Source organism: Microcaecilia unicolor, chromosome 11 (assembly GCF_901765095.1).
Source record: "Microcaecilia unicolor chromosome 11, aMicUni1.1, whole genome shotgun sequence".
In the NCBI taxonomy this organism is placed as follows: Eukaryota; Metazoa; Chordata; class Amphibia; order Gymnophiona; family Siphonopidae; genus Microcaecilia; species Microcaecilia unicolor.
Window position 1 is genome coordinate 93842415 of NC_044041.1, and position 20541 is coordinate 93862955.

The 20541-nt window shown below is 42.3% G+C and overlaps 1 protein-coding gene across 1 annotated transcript in view; it reads right to left on the reverse strand.

The window, feature by feature from the left end:
- The window catches only part of ARHGEF18 (Rho/Rac guanine nucleotide exchange factor 18), a 182958-nt gene that overhangs the window by 154277 nt on the left and 8140 nt on the right, over positions 1-20541 (reverse strand). The window contains 5 exon segments of the mRNA XM_030217703.1: positions 3530-3635; positions 6833-6913; positions 8908-8952; positions 10693-10750; positions 17618-17732. Coding sequence (XP_030073563.1) covers positions 3530-3635; positions 6833-6913; positions 8908-8948 — 228 coding nt within the window. The 5' untranslated portion in view covers positions 8949-8952; positions 10693-10750; positions 17618-17732.

Here is a 20541-nt window from a genome sequence, read left to right on the forward strand (position 1 = left end):
GCCTCCTGGAACTTTTTGTTTACAGTTTTGGACACTTATGGTTTCTACAGTCTTTTTCTGGATGTGACAAAGGTCTTATACTCTAATCCCCAGGCTACTCACAATGTTAATGGTATTTGCTTCTCTCCCTTTTTAATTCATAGGGGTACTAGACAGGGTTGTCCCCATCTCCTCTTTTATTTGTGCTCACCTTAGACTCTCTAATTATAGATATAAAAATTGCACCTGGAGATACAAGGGATTCCAAATAATGGTGTTCACTTTAAGATTTCACCAATCTCCGCCCACCTTAACGGAAACATTTGAGGAATATGGGGACTACTCGGGCTTCAAGCTGAACTTTACCAAGTTACTGGTGTTGGCCTCTCAGGATCAACACAGAACCTCATGGCCTGGTTCTTTTCCACTGAAATGGGCTAATGGGGCTTACCGATATCTTGGCATACAATTGACTGTTCATACTTCACAGATTTATCAGTTAAATGTGGATAAACTACTTCAGACCATATCTGGCATGCTGTTAGACTGGAGGCACCTTCCTCTTAATCTTCATGGCAGGATCCAGCTATTGCAAATGATGGCAATTCTGAGATGGCTATACACATTACAGATATTGCCTTTAAGACTTTTGAAAAAAGACCTTAGGGTTTTGCAAAAGCTCCTTACTAAGTTTTGTTGGGAAGGCTCGAAACCAACCTCCCCCTTTTGATTATTAATCGGTTCTTGGCATACAGATGGGTTGGGATTACCTGATCTTACAAAATGTAATCAAGCCTGTTTGCTCTATCATTTGGCTGACTAGATTCTGGAGTGGCAGGTTTACACTTTGCTTTTGGAACAATGTTATTTTCAACCATGGCATTTCACTTATTTGCTCCAAATACCTACACATAAGCTTCCACTGCATATCAAACATATTTATTTATGTAGATTTTGCTCACACCATTTTCAGTAGTAGCTCAAGGTGAGTTACATTCAGGTACACTGGATATTTCTCTGTCCCAGGAGGGCTCACAATCTAAGTCTGTACCTGCGGCAATGGAGGGTTAAGTGACTTGCCCAAGATCACAAGGAGCAGTAGAGGGATTTGAACTGGCCACCTCCTGATTGCAAGACCACTCCTCCACTCCACATAGTATTCTAGTCCATCCTTTGCGTGACATCTGGTGTGATCTTAGAACGTATTGGGCAATCCCAGCTGAAACTTCCGATTTACTTCCCATTCAAGGTAATGCAATGTTTAGCCCTGGCATGGAAAATAAGGTTTTTCGGCACTGGGATACCCTTGGTGTACATTATTTATGTGAAAGGGGCCCTTTCACTTAAGGGTGGTAGGGCTACCGCCGCGTTGGCACACAGCAAGTCAGGCCTACTGCTGGGCTACTGCAGGAGCCTGGCGGTAGTCCCGGCCCTTGTGTGCTAGAAAATGCATTTTTATTTTCTAGTGCCAGGGGCTTATCTGATGATAATCGAGCATTACCACTGGGGTAGTGTGGGAGCCCTTACCACCTTCTAAATGGGTGGTCATAAGGGCTCCCATGGGAAATGGACATACAGCAAGTGGTTCATTTGCCACAGGGCCATTTCCCTTTAAAAAAAAAAGCCTTTAACCCGCTGTGGTAAAAGACGCATGGCAAATCTATGTACTGACACCACCGCTATTCTGCCTGGCTCTGCTGTGTTTTCAAAATAGGTGCTAAGACTTCCAATGGGTCTTGACAGTCTCACGAGACTTCCACAATGTATCTTGGAAGCCATTTGTAAAACATGGACACGCTGGGCAGAATAGTGGTAGTGGGCAGGAAAGAGTGTTCTTTCCTGCCCTAGCAGAGGCCACTAGACCACCATGGCTCTTCAAGGTGGGACGGGAGAGGGCCCAATGAGACTCGGGGGGGGGGGCTATAGTGTGCAGTGGCGGTGGGGTGGGGGGGAAAGCCTCTGGGCCCCTAGAGCCTCTGGACCCTTGGTCACAATGGTCAGTCCACCCCTGCCAACTAACTTAAATACAAAACAACTTACGCATCTAGTTTTTCCTACACAAGCACACAAGTGTGGAACGCATTACCAAAAGCCTTGAAAACGACGTACGACCACCTAAACCTCCGGAGATCACTAAAAACCAACCTGTTTAAAAAGGCATACCCTACCGATCCAACTTAAATGCCTAATGTCTGCAACACAACCAAACTAAAGCACGTAATGGACATAACACAACTCTTCCGTTCTCCGATTCCCTAATATGGCTGTACCACATGAACTTGATCTTACCACAACATCACCTTGTATTTGTTCACACCAGAGCCTGCAAAGGCTTCTCCAGTACTATGTAAGCCACATTGAGCCTACAAATAGGTGGGAAAATGTGGGATACAAATGTAATAAATAAATAACTTGCGGGCATTCCGGGGGTGGAATCAGCACAGTTAAGTGCTGATACATAGCCTTTAATAGCATAAGATAATCATATAAATTAGGCCACATAAAAAGCAGTCCTATCTTATGTGGTTCATCTGATGCTGTTAAGGGCTGAATATTGCACTTAACCACATAAGTTTTTAGCGGCCAATCTACAACTGAATATTCAATGCTGAATTGAATATCTGGGAATACAGCTGGTGACAGACATAAAAACTCTAACCGTTGCCAGCTGAATATTGGCCAGATAGCTTTTAAAAAAAGTTGAAGTACACTAATTAATTTTCTGTGATATCTATATCTATCTATCTATCTATCTATCTACATATCTATCTATATCTATATATATATATATATATCTCAGTGTATGCAGTTAGAACAAGATGTCCCCTAAAAGTCAGCCACCCTATTATTACGTTACCCTTCAAAGTATGCTATTGTGTGTCTTAGCATGTACTAACACAGCAGTACATGTTGGAGGAGTTGCCTAGTGGTTAGTGCAGTGGATTTTGATCCTGGGGAACTGGGTTTGATTCCCACTGCAGCTCCTTGTGACTCTGGGCAAGTCACTCTCCATTGCCCCAGGTACAAATAAGTACCTGTATATACCATGTAAATTACAAAAAACACAGAAAGGTGTATATCAAGTCCCATTCCCTTTCCTCCTTAATAACTCTAGCTGTATAACTGAATAGCTAGTTCTTAATTGACAACCACAGAAAGGAAGTATATCGAAGTTCCGTTCCCTTTAATAACTCTAGCTGTATATCTGAACAGCTCATTCTTAATTGACAAGGTTAAACGTCTTGCTCTTTTTTGGATGGCTTAAACCAGAGTTGTCCAACCTCGGTCCTTGAGGGCTGCAATCCAGTCAGATGTTCCCTCGTGAATATATATGAGATCTATATGCATGCACTGCCTCCATTGTATGCAAATAGATCTCATGTATATTCATGGAGGAAATCCTGAAAACCTGACCTGGTGTGCGTGGTGGATGGAGAAATGTACTTTTTAATGCTGCTGTGTACAGCCTGTTTTGTGTTCTGACATTTTAACATCCTTTGGTGGTAGAATACTCCTCTTCACATCCAGTAATTCCCATTTAGCCTCTCACCTTATCTTTCTGCCAGGACCCCGTCATTCGATTCTTCAGCGAACTTAACCTCCTCTTCACTTTTGTCCCTTTTTCAGCTTTGTAGATCTTCTCATTGCCTTCCGTTCTGAAACAAACCAAGAGCGAGCAATTCTTAATGGACTTGGGAAATGCCTTCAACAGACAATGAGGACAAATGATGTGGGTACCTTGCTAATGATCTCGATAGCCAAGACCAAGAATTATTTTCTGGTGTGCATAGTGGACGCGCATAAAAATGAAATTACTGCCCGGGCCACGCGGTAGCCAGGCAGTAACTCAGAATTGGCGTGCGTTGGGCGTGCATAAGTGCTTACGCGGCTTAGTAAAAGGGCCCCTCAGTGCTGGAAGCTGGACATGCCCTGGCATTGAATAGCCAGGGTTATTTCAGCTCATGGGATACAAGCCACTTACCATCACAAACTGAATATCAGACTCTTGGAATTTTTCAGCTGTCCTTTATGGAATGTTTTATTATCTGACATTTCTATTTATGGTTGGGTTTTAAAATATATCTACACAGGGCCGATATTCAGACCGCAAGGAGTTAGTTGGGCTGACTCCAATGGTCGGCACTGAGGCCAGATAGTCAATGCCAGGCCAACTTAATGGTTCAAGTCAATATTCAGCGCTAGCTGGTTAAGTTGGCCTTTAACTTTGGCGGCCCAATGTGGCCGCCAAACGTAGCCAACAATGTGCTGAATTTTAGTGGATAGCCAGCTATATCGCACATTATAGCCAGTTATCTGCTAAGTGCTTACCACGAATATTCAAGCAGGAGATAACCAGCTATCTCCCACTGAACATTCATAGATAGCTGGTTAAGCGCTATTTAACCTGCTAGGACCCGTTCCTGGCCAGTTAAATAGCATTGAATATCATGCGGAATGTATTTATACTATATGCTGTAATTATATAATGGGGTTCATTTTCAAAACAAAAAAATGTTTTTAAAAATTTTATAAGGTAGCAGATGGACATTTTTCTCTCAAAAATGTCCAAGTTGCAATTTTCGACACTCCGATTTTTGACATTTTTCTCCACAGTTCATCCAAATTTCAAGGGAGCGTGTCAAGGGTGTGTTTTGGGGGTACCCCGGATGGCACAAAAAGATAAGATGTTTTTCAGCAACAATGGGGCAAAATGATAACGCGTAGGGCCAAAATGAAGATGTTTTTGGCTAGACCTGTTTCAACCACAAATAAGTGACCAAAAGGTTCTTTAAATGGCCACTGGAGGGATTAAGCCATAATCCTCCCCTTACTTCCCTAGTGGTCATAGACCCCCGCCCATCCCTAAGATATGATAGTGACAGTGCATACCAGGCTCTATGACAGCTTCAGATATGATGACCATTCCTATTAGATCAGTAGGTAAGTCCCAGGAGTAGCCTAGTGGTTGATGCAGTGGACTATAGAGAAGGGGACCCAGGCACATATCCCACTATAACTGGTACACTTGTGGTGGAATATGTGAACCCTCCAAAACCCACTAAATATCTACTGTACCTACATAGGTGACACCTGCAAGCTTGAGGGTTATTGTAGTGGTGTATAGTAGGTTTTTCTCTGTTTCTGGAGGGTTCACCATACAATATAAGGGAGTTATGGTGAGATATGTACCTGGGACCTTTTATATGAAGTCCACTGCAGTGCCCTGTGCTCTGCCGGGATGTCTGTGTGGCCAGTTTCATAAGAATGATGGCCCCCCCAGACATCCCAATGGCTGATTTTGGGGCATTTTCTCTTGTAGGTTTTCTTCCCCCCCCCCCCCCCCCCAAATGGTTCCAAAAGAAAAATGCACTGAGCACAAAATCTCTAGAAAAAGGCAATTTTTGAATCAAAAAGATAAATGTTTTCGATTCGAAATTGGCTATGTTTGCCACTTGATTTTTAGCTGTTTTTAGCAAAACATCCAAAATTGGACTAAGACATTTTATCGAAAATGCCCTTCCACATGTCTTAGAGGGTCTTTTACTAATGGTTAGCATGTGTTAGCTGCTGCAGTACCTTGTTTATTCCTATCAGCTGCATGCTGTAACTTAAGTGACCCTCTTAGAGCAAAGATGAGTTAAAATGAGATATTAAGGTGTTCATTTTCAAAGCACATAGGGCTCCCTTTTCCAAAGGTGCGCTAGCGTTTTTAGTGTGTGTGTTAAACATGCGTGCGTTAAATGCTAGAGATGCCCATTTATTCTTATGGGCGTCTCTAGCATGCAGTGCACGTTAATCATTAGTTTGCACTAAAAACATTAGCGTGCCTTTGGAAAAGACCTTCATAAGTCTATGTGCTTTGAAAATGAGCCTCCTCATGCATAAACATACATAACTATTCAGATCTGATCCAAATCATAAGGACTCAAATCAGTAGATAGAGGGGAAAATGTGATAGAGGTCTATAAAAATACTGAGTGGAGTGCAACAGATAGACGTGAATCTCATGTTTACTCTTTCCAAAAATACTAGGACTAGGGGGCGTGCAATGAAGCTACTAAGTAGTAAATTTCAAGCAAACTGGAGAAAATATTTCTTCACTCAATGTGTAATTAAACTCTGGAATTCGTTGCTAGAGAATGTGGCAAAAGCAATTAGCTTAGCAGGGTTTAAAAAAGGTTTGGATAATTTCTTAAAAGAAAAGTCCATAAGCCATAATTAAGATGGGCTTGGGAAAATCCACTGCTTATTTCTAGGATAAGAAGCATAAAATCTGTTTTACTGTTCTGGGATCTTGCCAAGTGCTTGTGATCCAGATTAGCCATGTTGGAAACGAGATACTGGGCTTAAAGGACCTTCAGTCTGTCCCAGTATGGTGACTCTTATGTTCTGCCATAATGCTAGCCACTTAGAGGCAGTTATATTTGATACCGCAATCTTGGTTTTATAATTTTGTTTGCAGCATAGTCACATTCATTGTCAATACTTGATTAAACCAAAAATCCAACAAAGTTGCAAACTGACAATATTTTACTTACCTTCAACCATAAGGTGTCTGTTCCCATTCATCTCTGATTTCCTCCCCCCGTCATCAGCACCCCAACATGGTCTGCCCATCCTTCATATTACCCTGGAACTGGTGTTGCCAGCTCACCCTACCAGTGACCCCAGAGAGGCGGCTGTAGTAGTCAGCTCCCTTGTGAATGCAGAGGCTGAGTAGGATCTACTTCTTCTTGCATATGATGGTGCAAGATCAGAACCAAGATCAGCCTCCTCTCTGTGATCATCCAGGTGAGCTGGCAGCCTGACCCAGATCAGCCTAACCCAGCTGGCAGCAGGTGTGCTCACTCACTCGTCTGAGAGGAACTCAAACCAGGTCAGGTTCTGCTTGGACTCCTCAGTGCCTTCCTGTGAAAGGACTCGTTGCTTCGCTCTGTGGAGAGAAATGGATTTGATGAGGGATACTGATAGGAGTTATTCTTTTCTAGGGCAAACCTATAATTAAAGAATCCTCAAAAAACTTCCCAGCTGATATCTGTCACAGTAAGCCAAAAGGATGGGAGCTGAAGGCAAGCAAGTACCCGTCACTGAGCCTTGTGGTAAACCTTATAGAACTATGGGGGCTCTAAAAACGTTCTTATTGAAACATGCAACATCCCACATTTAGACCTGCCTATTTAATCAGTTCCAGCAGAAACATTTTAGGCTAGTCCTAGTTTTTAACTCACATCCCCAGTGCAGTGTGGGATTTGTAGTCCCTGATTCCACCCGTTGAAATCAGCACTACTGGTCCCATTATGCATTTAGGGGTCCTTTTATTAAATTACAGGAAAAAGAGCCCTGTGGTAGCAGCGGAGGCTATTTTTCCCTTGTGCCAGGGCCCTTTTTTTTTTGGCTTTTATATTTCAACAATTTTTATTGATGACAAACAAAGTCAAATACAAAAACAAAGATATAACATTCGCGAGGCAGTCAAAATGACACTAAAATGGCCAAGCTGTCATCAACCGAAAGTTTAACCATTACCCCATCCCTTCCCCCCTATCCCCCCAAACCTCCCCCCCTCCCCCATGCCAGGACCCTTTTTACCGTAGTGGGTAAAAAGCCCCTTAAAAAATAGCCGTGCAGTAAGATTATTCTTACTGCGTGGTCATGCCGGGGGGGGGGGGGGGGGGGAGGGGAGAACACTTACTGCCACCCACTGAGATGGCAGTAAGGGCTTCTGCGGTAACCCATCAGTAACCGGGCACTGCGTGGCGATGCACCTTGCTATAAAATGAAGAAAAAAGGGCCCCTTAGAGTATGATTAAACTAATGCCATTTGTTTGTTTATTTACAGCATTTATAACCCATTAATAATAAAAAAACAATTCACAGAAATACATTGGTTGCTATATTAGTGCACTTGAATGCACAGAAGTAAAAATTATGGGGTTAATATTTAGAGGGAGCTATCCAGGTCATAGCAGCTCCTACCCATATTACTCCCACTGACCAGGCCAGATATTTAGTTATTAAGTAGCACTGACTGATATTCCGGGTGTAGCCAGATCTTCAGAACCAGTATCTGGGTATGACCTGGTGCTGAATATTTTTTCCTCATAGCTTCTTCCCAAGCAGTTTCTTAAGTAAGACTCTTGCTGAAGGTGTTAGGAGCCACATCTGAGATAGCCTATATCTGTCCAATAAAAGAAATCACCGACTGCAGAGGGTTCTGTTTTCTCTAGGAATGAGGTGGCTGCCAGAACTCGGCACTGGATAACAAAGCACCACACTGCAATCTTTGGAGCTCTATCTGCTTTATCCCACTGCATCAGGGGCAGCAGAACACCTTCGTAGTAAGAGAGGCTAAACAAATCAATCTCCATCCCTGCTCCCAAGCTCTTAGTTGCTGATACTGTGTTGAGAATAATACTGGCAAGTCACAAGCCCAATGGCTCCTTCCCCATTCCACTGCCTAATCTCCCAAATATGTCCAATGTGCGTTGAGTTGCCAACAGCTAGCAGAAAAGAGGAGTGGCTTTAAGGTAGGGCAAGCAGTGCAGTCACCCAGAATGCCATGCAACAAGGAATACAACTGGGATTCCAAAGTGCTTTTAAATGTGGAGGGCCGCTCATCCTTCAACCTACACTACTCGCACCCTCTGTCTTGGGATGGTGTGGTTGGAAAGGGGCACCACCACCATCACAACCCAATGTGACAGAGTTGACCCTGCCATCAGCCTGGATTCTGCATTTTGTCCATCCTTGGCAGTAAGTTCAAGACACCATTCAACAAGCCATCCTCCATTACCTGCAGAGCCACTTTTAAAGCCATGATTCAGCCCCCTCCCTCCAAAGGAATGTTCTGAATTTTCTACATTTTAATTTAATCTACATGTACGTGCTTTTAACCATTTACCTTCCCAAGTTAAAAAAAAGACATACCCATGATATTGTTTTAATTCCTGGAGGACCTGTTGCACCATTAATCTGGCAAAGAAATGTAAAACATAATAATTAATTTATAAGAGCGGTACTTTGCGTAGATACAGTAATATCCATTGTGAGAGATAGGCAGACATGATGATTTCCCACTGCATGATGAAGATGTCTGAACTCTGTTCTCTAAGAGCTGCGCTATGGGATCCACTTTCCAGGCCCAGCCAGTCTTGGGCTTCCCAGCTCTGACTGTGGATCAGGATGCCAGTCAGTGTGCCCCAAATACAATATATAAAACCGTGGCAGTTCCAATTATATTAGCTTTCACAAGGTACTACAACCAGGGTGGCTATAAGCATGTGATATGAACTTCAAGCGCACCTAGGATGAGGCTCTGGGTACCGGTAACAAGGGGGTGCAAAGAGCAGGTATGCTGCTGTCGGCTCTGCCAATCTTCTGTCCCAGAACAGGAAGTTGATGCCAGAGGGTGAAGGACCAGCAGAGCCGACAGCCATGCGCTTGCTCTGCCCCCTCGTTGCATGGAGGAGGGGGGTGTACTGTGTGTGTGTGTGTGTGCACTGCCCAAGGGGGTGCACCCTCCACCTGGGGGAGGGGATGTGTGTGCTCCACCCTGGGCACCATATAAGGTAGAAACGCTGCTAACTATAAGGACTGAGATAGGCTCCAAATTGATAATTTGACTGCTATTAACAGAAAAAGAATATTGCTTGAAACAAACCAAACCCGGCTTTATTATTTAAAGAAAAAGCAATAATAACAATTTTAAAAAAAATGAATGTTATTAAAGTTGGACTCAGCCAGTCTGATTTTCTTATGACTTGATGCATTCTACTAGTAATTGCTAATATAAAATTGTATGTGGGGCCTACAAAATATAGGGGTCCTTTTACTAACCTGCAGTAAAAAGTGACCTTAATGCATCCTTATGTGGGTTTTTCCTTCATGCTAAGGCCATTTTTACCATAGCTGGAAAATGGCTGATTTTTCCATTTTCCCAATTAATGGCCATGAGCTAATGTTGTCATTCGCACATGGCCATTAATAAAAATTAGCGCATGAACCCTTACCGCCAACTGTGGTAAGGGCTTGCACACTAATCCTGCACTAATCACTGCATGGTAATGTGGCTGCGTTGACTTATACTGTCACTCCCACTCTGCCCCCCAGACACACCCCCTCGAAGAAAAATTCAGAAATCTTTTTTAGCCCATGGTTTGCAAACATATATTGTGATTTTGCTGCAGGATGCCTTTGCACACCCCACAGTAAGAAAAGCATGCACTAGCACTTTCCACGGCTTAGTACAAGGACCCCATAATATGAATCCTTGTTAGCACAGCTCTTGGAGGACGGAAGCAGGATGTATATATTAGGAAGGAAAACATGCATTCTTTAAGCCTCCCACTAGGTGGTGCCATGGGATGATAACATGCTACTTCCACCTTTCCTCAGCTCTTAAAGGGACACTTTGGTGGGAACTGACAATTACGATAGGTAAATAGAAGCGACAGACTAAATTCATCCTGCTGAGTTGCCTTTCTTTTGATTTGCACCACAGCTCTCAACCAGTATTAGCAATGGAAGCCTTCCACGAAGCAGCCTTTAAAATATTCCACTTTTCACACAGAAAATAGTTGAAAAAGCAATAGGAACAGCAAAGAGGAATGAAAGGGCTTAAAACAGGGAACAGTACACCAAAGCTGTTTATCTTCTGTCTAGCATTTTTGACAATGTTCAGACAGCCTTAATGAAAGTGATAATTATCCTTACAAGTGCCTGGGTTCCACATGATCTCTATCAGCTTTTACCAGTGCAGGAGGCTCTATACCTGTTGAAAAATAAATAAATAAATAAAAGGTACTTCGGAAGGACAGCCGTTAAAACCAACATACAAATATCTTTCTGTTTGGTCCTGTCTTGATGTTATGTAATACTAGTCTGGGTACAAAAATGAGACACGCCAGCATGCTGTGCTCTGAAAAAAATCAATATATAATTTGATAAAACAAACTTAACAGGCACTGACGTGAGTGTGAAAACATGCAAACACAGAGGATGTCAGCAGATTAGAAGCCCCTGGTCCACTCCACCCAATCTGCGCCTTTGTGCCTGCCTGCTGCTGGGCTGCCACAGATTGTACTTCATCTGCAGTTTTCTCCCTCCCTCCCTCTTTCCATCACATTTGATCTTCAGCCATGGTGTCACTACTAGAACTGTAGTGAGGGGTGACCTTTTCCTGAGTCTGTGGTTTATACTACAGGTCGGGGTGGGGGGGGGGGGGGGAACATTTGAACTGCCTCTACCTTGTTAATGTCCTTTTGGAGATATGGTTTCTAGAACTGAAGGCAGTATTCAAGAGGTCTCACCAGACACCCCCAGAAAAGTTCTGGCACGTCACTCTTGTGCACCAGTCCATGAGAAAACAGTGTCAAAGGATTTATTGACATCCAGGTGGGCCCCCTCTACTTTATTCCCAAATCTACTAATCTAATCACTTCCCCTTCCAAAATGAGTCACAAAGATCCATAAAGATTCCTGGTGCTAAGGATCTTGACAGTTAGAAACACCGAAGCCTGTTTTGTTGTGTTAAATCAGTGCCAGGTGAATGCATAACTTTGGTAAATTATCCCCAGATTCTATATAGTGCACCTAGGTGTATTCTATAACAACATGTGTAAATTAATTGGCTTAATAAGCTAATTAGTGTTGATAACAGCACTTAAGCAATAATGAGTACTAATTGGCAGTAATTAGAATTTACACGCACAACTCACTAAGCGTATTCTGTAACACACTGCGCCTAACTTCTAATGCATGCAGGCAAAAAGGGGCATTGGTTATGGGCAGGGAAATGGGCATTTTGTGGGCATTCCAAAATTTACGTGCATTGTGATAGAATATGGCCCTCTGTGCCTAAATCTATGTGCCAAGATTTACACCACATTTAGTTTTAAACGCTAGGAAATCAACTAAGCGTATTCTGTATACCACACCTAAATCAAGACACCACTTATTATTATTATTATTTCTGCATTTATATCCCATGTTTTCCCACCTAATGGTAGGTTCAATGTGGCTGACGTTCGTCCGGATACATTGGTTGTAACTTAGTAGAACAGTGGTTGTAACTTGTATAGAACAATGAGGTTTACGTTCGTTTAGGGTTTGGCAGTTGTATGTTTCTTGCAAACGGTTTGCCATGTGGAAGTCAAGGTTAAGGTGTGTGGGGTCGTTTGGAGTACCAGAAGTTTAGTTTAGTTCTGTCATTGTCAAATATATGTATTGATTTCCGTTGGTCTGCTTTGGTTACGTTGGGTAAGTGGGAAGGAATCTTCTGAATAGATGGGCTTTCAGATGTTTTCAGAAGGTCAGGTAGGTGTCTATCAATTTTAGGACTTTGGTAGTGTGTTCCAGAGCTTGGGAACTGTATGGGAAACTGGTGGCATATGCTGATTTTTATTTGAGGCCTTGGCATCTAGGGAAGTGGAGGGTAAGGTAGGATCTTGCGGATCCTTACCCTCTTTAGGATTTGTCCTTGCACCCAGAGTAGATTTAATTGCAGTAGTCCGCATGGGCAAGGACCATGGTTTGGACCAGAATACGGAAGACATCTCTTAGCAGGTACTGTTTTGTATGTTTAAGTTTCCACATTGAGTGGAACATTTTCTTTGTAGTTGCTGCAGCCTGGTTTTGAAAGGATAAGCATCGGTCTATGGTAATTCCTAGAATTTTCAGTTTGTCAGAAATGGGGAAGGGCATTCCCAAGACGTGGATGGTTGTGAAATAGACAGTATTGTGTGGGGATGAGAGTATCAGGCAGTGTGTTTTTTCCCCCTATTTAGTTTCAGCTTGAAGGCTGATGCCCAGAATTCCACTGTATTCATGTTGTTTATGATTTTGGAAGCAGCTAGGGCTCTTCAGCTTGGAGAAAAGACGACTGAGGGGAGATATGATAGAGATCTATTAAAAAATGACGTGAATTACTTGTTTACTCTTTCCAAAAATACTAAGATAGGGGGCTTGCAATGAAACTACAAAGTAGTACATTTTTGGCGAATCATGATTTGAAAGTGCAACACCACTACGTGAAAAACTTCACTGGCTCCCTATCAAGGAACGCATAAACTTCAAAGCCCACACAATGATCCACAAGATCCTCCATGGCGAATATCCAAGCTACATGGCCGACTTGATAGACCTACAAGCCAGGAACGGGTCCAAATCTTCTCAAACATATCTCAATCTTCATCTTCCCAATTGCAAAGGCCTCAAAATACAAAACCTATTAAGCATCCAACTTCTCCGTTATAGGCAGCAAACTCTGGAACGCAATACCCCAACACATCCGAACAACCAATGAACATCTACCCTTCCGAAAGCTGCTGAAAACTTACCTCTTCAAACAAGCCTACCCCAACAACCCAACTTAAATCTCAAACCTAATCCACACCAATAGCACCACCCATACTCCAATCCTCTCCCCCACGCATCTCTATAACTGGGTTATCCTTGTGATACTTTGTATTATCTCTGTGATACTTTGTACCATACCCTGTAAGCCACACTGAACCTGCTATCAAGTGGGAAAGAGCGGGGTATAAATGCTATAAATAAATATAAATAAAACAAATCAGAGAAAATATTTCTTCACTCAACGTGTAATTAAGCTCTGGAATTCATTGCCAGAGAATGTGGTAAAAGCAGTTAGCTTAGCAGGGTTTTAAAAAAAAAGGTTTGGATAGCTTCCTAAAAGAAAAGTCCATAAGCCATTATTAAGATGGACCAGGGGGAAAATCCACTGCTTATTTCTAGGATAAGCAGAATAAAATATATTGTACTGTTTTGGAATCTTGCCAGGTACTTGTAACCTGTTTTGGCCTCTGTTGGAAACAGGATGCTGGGCTTGATGGAACTTCGGTCTGTCCCAGTATGGTAACACTTATGTAAAGTAGCATGTGGCCATTAAAAAAAAAATTAACATGGGAGCCCTCACCATCTTCTATTTAGGAAGTGATAAGGGCTCCTGAGTTAACCCTATGGTAATATGTATGCGCTAACTGGATTACCGCTTCCACACTCTCTGCCCATTCTTGCCCCTGACACACCCTGTGCAAAAAAATTACAAACAATTTAAATACTGCATGCTTAGCACATGCAAATGTCATTAACACATCCTGCGTTAGGTATGCATTAGTGTCTTACACAGCTTAGTAAAAGTTCCCTAAAAGGCCAAAAAGAGGTGTGGTTTTAGGGGTGAAATTTAACCACTGACCCCCTGATTCCGTATAATGTGACTTAAGTTGTGTGCACAAATTTGGTTGTATTCTGTATTTGAGCATGCAACTTAATTAGTTAAGCCAATCAGTGCCGATAATTGCCACTTAAGCAATTATTGACACTAATTGGCATTAATTAGAATTTATGCGCACAACAGTCTAAGGGCCCTGTTTACTAAGGTGCATTAGCATTTTTAACATGCCTACAATTAACGTGCGCACTAACCATGTAGGCGCCTATATGGATATTGTAGGTGCATACACAGTTAACACGTGTACATGGTTAACGCACGTTAAAAATGTTAACACACCTATAATGCAGCTTAGTAAACAGGGCCCTAAGCGTATTCTGTAACATGATGCGTGTAAATTCTATGTTGCATAGTTGAAAAGGGGCCATGGCATGGGCAAGTTGTGGGTGTTTCTAAAATCTATGCATGTTGTTATAGAATATACCTGGTCTGCGCCTAATTTAGGTGTCGACATTTTACTTTGCTTAACTGCCTGCAACTAAATGTAGTCATATGGACAGGCACTTGGCATATTCTAGAAACTGTGCTGAAATTTAGGTGTTTGTTTTTTTTTTTGTGCTGATTTTTTAGGCACCATATATAGAATTTAGTCCTAAATGTCTTGACCCAACCCCCGGCGAATACCCAGCAGACAGACTTTGGTCAAGCTTCGCCCCCCTTACTGTCAAAACAGTCAATCAAGCACTTAATAGGTTCTCTAAAAACACTGTAAACTGGATGCTTGCCCTAGCTACCTTTTAAAATCTGCTCCCCACCGCTTCATAGCAGACCTCACATCCCACTTAAACTACATGCTTCAACATGGGCTTTTCCCCAAGGAAAAAGGCAACATCCTACTCACCCCAATACCGAAAGATACCAAGAAAAAAACAGCCGATATCACCAACTACCGCCCAGTAGCTTCAATCCCACTGGTAATCAAACTGATGGAAAGCGTGGTTACCAAACAACTCACTGACTACACAAACAACTTCTCAATACTACACGAATCTCAATCAGGATTCCGTTCCAACCACAGCACTGAAACAGTACTAATTACCCTTCTAGCCAAATTCAAACAAGAAATCGCTATAGGCAATAGCATACTTCTCCTACAATTCGACATGTCTAGCACATTCAACATGGTGAACCATAACATACTACCAAACATGCTAGAATATTTCAGGATTATTGGAAGTGTACTTAACTGGATCAAGGGCTTCCTAACGACCAGAACCTATCAAGTGAAATCGAAATCGACCATTTCATCACCATGGAAAGCAGACTGCGGGGTACCTCAAGGATCACCACTATCACCGCTCTTATTCAACCTAATGATGACCCCACTAGCCAAGTCCCTATCCAATCAAGGCCTTAACCCTTTCATATATGAGGACGATGTCACATTGTACATCCCTTACAAAAATGATATAATGGAAATTACCGAAGAAATCAAACTCAGCTTGAACATCATGAACTCTTGGGCGAATACATTTCAACTAAAACTCAACACTGAAAAGACACACTGTCTCATCCTCACATCCCATTATAACACAATCAAACCCACCAACATAAACACCCCAGACCACACCCTCCCTATCTCAGACAGCCTGAAAATTCTCAGAGTTAAAATTGACTGAAATCTTACACTGGAGAGCCAAGTGAAAGCCACAACAAAGAAAATATTTAACTCAATGTGGAAGCTCAAACGAGTGAAACCAAGGGAAATACTTCGCAACTTAGTGCAATCCATGGTACTAAGCCATCTAGATTACTGCAACGGAATCTATGCGGGATGTAAAGAACAAATCATAAAGAAACTCCAAACTGCTCAAAACACAGCAGCCAGGCTTATATTCGGAAAAACAAGATTCGAAAGCGCCAAACCTTTACGAGAAAAACTGCACTGGCTCCCAATCAAAGAATGTATTGCGTTCAAAATATGCACTCTGGTTCACAAGATCATCTACGGCAATGCCCCGGCTTACATGAGAGACCTTACAGACCTACCAACCAGAAACACAACAAAATCTACTCGAGCATACCTAAATCTCCACTACCCAAGCTGCAGAGGACATAAATATAAGTCAACCTATGCATCCAGCTTCTCTTATATTAGCACACAACTATGGAATGCGCTTCCGACCGCTGTGAAAACAACATACGACCACCTAATCTTCCGGAAACTCCCAAAGACTTACTTGTTCAAAAAGGCATACTCCAACGACTCAACCTAAATGCCTAACCCCGCAGTACATCAATACATCAATATAAATGTTTATGTTGGGCATAACCTAACCTATTCTTCCCCTTGACCCCCAATATGTCTATCAAATCTGATCATTAGCCTGTCTTAACCTCACTTTGTATCTGTTCTTGCCGGTATTGGCGACTGCCACTACTGCACTATGTAAGCCACATTGGGCCTGCGGATAGGTGGGAAAATGTGGGATACAAATGCAACAAATAAATAAATAAATAAATGTTATGGCTACTACTAATAATCATTTCTATAGCACTACTAGATGGTATGCAGTGCTGTACACATTATATGCAGCTAGTTTCCCTGTCCCACCTGAGGCAATGGAGGGTTAAGTGACTTGCCCAAGTAAATTGAACTTGCTTACTGCACTAACCATTAGGTCACTCCTCCTCCCATAACTTATGTGTCCAGTTCTGAACACATATCCTATATAATAATTTGTACCTCCAACGTTCTCTGGCTGGCTGGCTGTTTGGGCTCATAACATCTCCTGACGTCAGCAAGCCTCCAGCGTTCCCTTCCCTCTCACTGTCCTGTCCTTGCGTAAAGACGTAATGATGTCAGAGGAGAGTGGAACAGTGAGAGGGAAGGGAATGCTGGACGTCAGGATGTTACGAACGGAATGGAAGCCAGCCAGCCAGAGAACGTTGAGGTACAAATCGCTGGACATGGAGGGGAGAAGAGAATCACGGGACATTAAGGGGAGGGCAGGGCAGGGCAATCGATGGACATGGATGGGAGGAGAGGAGAGAATCATGGGACACGGATGGGAGGGCAGGGAAGAGGAGAATCGCTAGACATGGAGGGCATGGGCTGGGATGGGAGGGGAGAGAAGAGTCGCTGGACATGGAGGGGAGGACAGGGGAAAGAGAAAAAAACGCTTACTCGAGAGCCTTCCTAGGGCCCGTTTCATTGTTGACGAACGGGCTTGGCTCCACTAGTCAGATATAATGGTAAATGGACATGAGATCCACATGGTGTTATAGGTGGATATTTGACACCAGCTTGTATGTTTTACATCATTGAAAAGCTAAGTAACTTTAAGCTGATTTCCTTATCCATTTAAAGTTAGGTGGTCAGCCTACTGGTGAATATTTACAAAATTTATTGACAGAGCTGTGGCTTAAAATTACAAAAACACGCACCTTCAGCCACAGGGCAGGAGGAGGCCAGCGAATGGGAGACTTCACCTGTGGAAATCTTATTCAGTGTCGAGGGGACCGATTTGGATCGCAGTCGTTTCCCACTGCTATCACACTCCTAACCACGGCAAAAGAAAAATCCAAGAGGGAACAGAAACAAAAACCCATAAAAGAAACTTTGGTATTTTTAACATCTATGGACTATCAACTCATGCATACAAACACACACATAGAAATACACATTACGCAATCTGATCGTCCCTGTATCTTTCTAGGTTCATCAACTCTTTCAGCAGGAACCCCCCCCCCCCCATACAAAACAGCAATTCACAGTCAATGCTTTACCCTTGGAAATAGCCTTTCTGAAAGTTTCCCACCCTGTATATGGCGTCACTGGAGTTGGAAAGACACACATTTCTTAATTTTCAAAACAGGCATCCTATTTTTACTCAGAAAAAGTACATGCACAAAATATGTAAATAAATAAACAGACAAGGACATTGCAAATGTCTGCAGGCACTTTTCTCTTCAGTAATTTTCAAAAAGAGAGCATCTGTCATATTAAACAGCAATCTAATTAGTTTTCTTTTTTGTAGACAATTAAAGGCTTTTCTTTTTCAAAAGTATTTAATTTGGAAAAATGTTTAAATAATGTTGACCTAATTTGTATATTAAAAATGTAATTTAACTGCAATTTCCTAGTTATCGTCTGGTCTCTCTCTATAATCTACCTTGGACCATTTGGGATAAGGTGGGCTAGAAATGCTGAGAATAGAATAGAATCTGTGGACATTCACGATGAAAACTGGTGCAAACTTCATCTGTTAAAAATGCTGTGAACTTTACAGCGATGCACGTAGTTTGAAAATGGACATATTTAGCAGTATATTAGCATTTTCAAATCTAGGCCGAGTCATGTTTGCATGGACTGTTGCAGGTCCAAACTCATTTACAGCATTTAAACATGCTCTCCAGCCATGCCCCAAACAGATGTGGGAATCTCCCGTGAGTCAAAAAGATTAAAAAAGCATTTTAAAAGCAACCTGCTCTAATCTGTCCATAGTGAGCTGGTTTGGTTGTTTATTAGAAGATTCCATTTGAATGGGAATCAGATCTATCTGATCCGATTCCACCGTCTCCTACTTACTCTTAGATTAGACGTGTATATATTATTATTATTATTTTATTTATTAGGATTTATTTACCGCCTTTTTGAAGGAATTCACTCAAGGCGGTGTACAGTAAGAATAGATCAAGCATGAGCAATAGACAATTACAGCAGTAAAAATATTCAAAAACGATACAAAGTATGGCATGGTATACTACTTGCAATGACTACACAATACGTAATAGAACATTATAATTGGTAGTGAAGGGTAAGGCAAAGTTGTAACTTATAGATGGGTAAGAAAGTAGGAAGAGTTAGAAAGTAAGGTGATTGATTTAAAGAAAGTTGCACATGAGGTCAGAGAAATGGTTAAATGTTATCTCAGTTAGAGTAGGAGTGGATAAACATGTCCTGCTGCAGTATATGTAGCCTGAGTACTCCTTGTGTGTGTGAGTGAGACTAACGAGTTAGTTACTTCTTCCAGTAAAGGCCTGGTTGAAGAGCAAAGCTTTCACCTGCTTCCTGAAGTAGAGATAGTCTTGTGTTAAGCGCAGCCTTTCAGGCAGTGCATTCCAGAGTGTGGGGACTACTCCAGAGAAGGCTCGCTTGCGGGTATCACATTGTGTAATGTCTTTTGGAGAGGGTGTGGTTACTGAAAGTCCTTGGGAGGACCTTAGTGTCCTTGGCGGTATGTGGAGATCATCCTATTTTTCAGGTACTCAGGGCCATTTCTTTTGTATTCCAAGGTTTCTGACTTGTGTTTTGAGGGGAAGTTCATACTTCCCAAAAGGGATTTTGATGTCAGGTATGTATCCACTTGTATTAGGGACTGGACCCAGAGAAGCTCGGTTTTATTTGGGTTCAGGGAAAGTTTGTTGTGTTTAGCCCATTCTTGAATTGACGTTAGACAGGTAATCAGTTTATTCAAGGCTGTAGGTAAGTCAGGTTCAATGGGTATGAGTAGCTGCACATCATCCGCATAGATGTAGAACTGAGTGTCCATTGACCAAATCAGCTCAGCTAGTGGTTTGAGGTAGATATTGAACAGAATAGGTGACAGTATCGATCCTTGTCAGTGTCAATGGTGGTGATGTTGCTGCCAAACATTATGGATTGTTGCCTGTCTGATAGGTAGGACCTGAACCAAGCAAGTACTATTCCATTGATACCTGTTTCTGTCAGTCGTGCAAGCATGATATCATGATCCATGGTGTCAAAAGCTGCAGAGAAATCAAGCAATACTAACATTGAGGTGAATCCCTTGTCTCGGTTTCTGTGAAGATCATCTAGTAGGAATACAAGGACCGTTTCTGTACCATAACCAGGTCTGAATCCAGATTGACATGGATCTAGGCAGTTTCTCTTTTCTAACCAGTCATATGTTGAACACAGACTGTTTGTTCTATGAGTTTCCCTAGAAACGGGGTGTTGGATACTGGCCTGTAATTTTCAAGTTTGTCCTGATCAAGGTTGTTTTTCTTTAGCAGAGGGTGGACCACTGCCCTTTTTAATGCTGTTGGTAGCTGCCCATTAGAAAGAGAGGTGTTCACAATTTTTGTAGCGCCTTCTATGAGGCCCATACTTGCCTGCTGCACTATTTTTGATGGGCAGGGATCAAGGGAGCAGGTAGTTGGTCGAAGGTCTCTTAAGATTTTGTCAAGGCTCTCCTCTGTCATTGGGTTAAAAGTGTCCCATCTGTCTCTGTCAGGGGGGGGGGGGCGGTGAGTTTGTGCACCCCTGGTTGACTGGTTGGGGACTGGGTGAGATTGTCAGTGAATCCTGGTGGAGACTTTTAATATTGTTGGCAAAGTATGCAGCA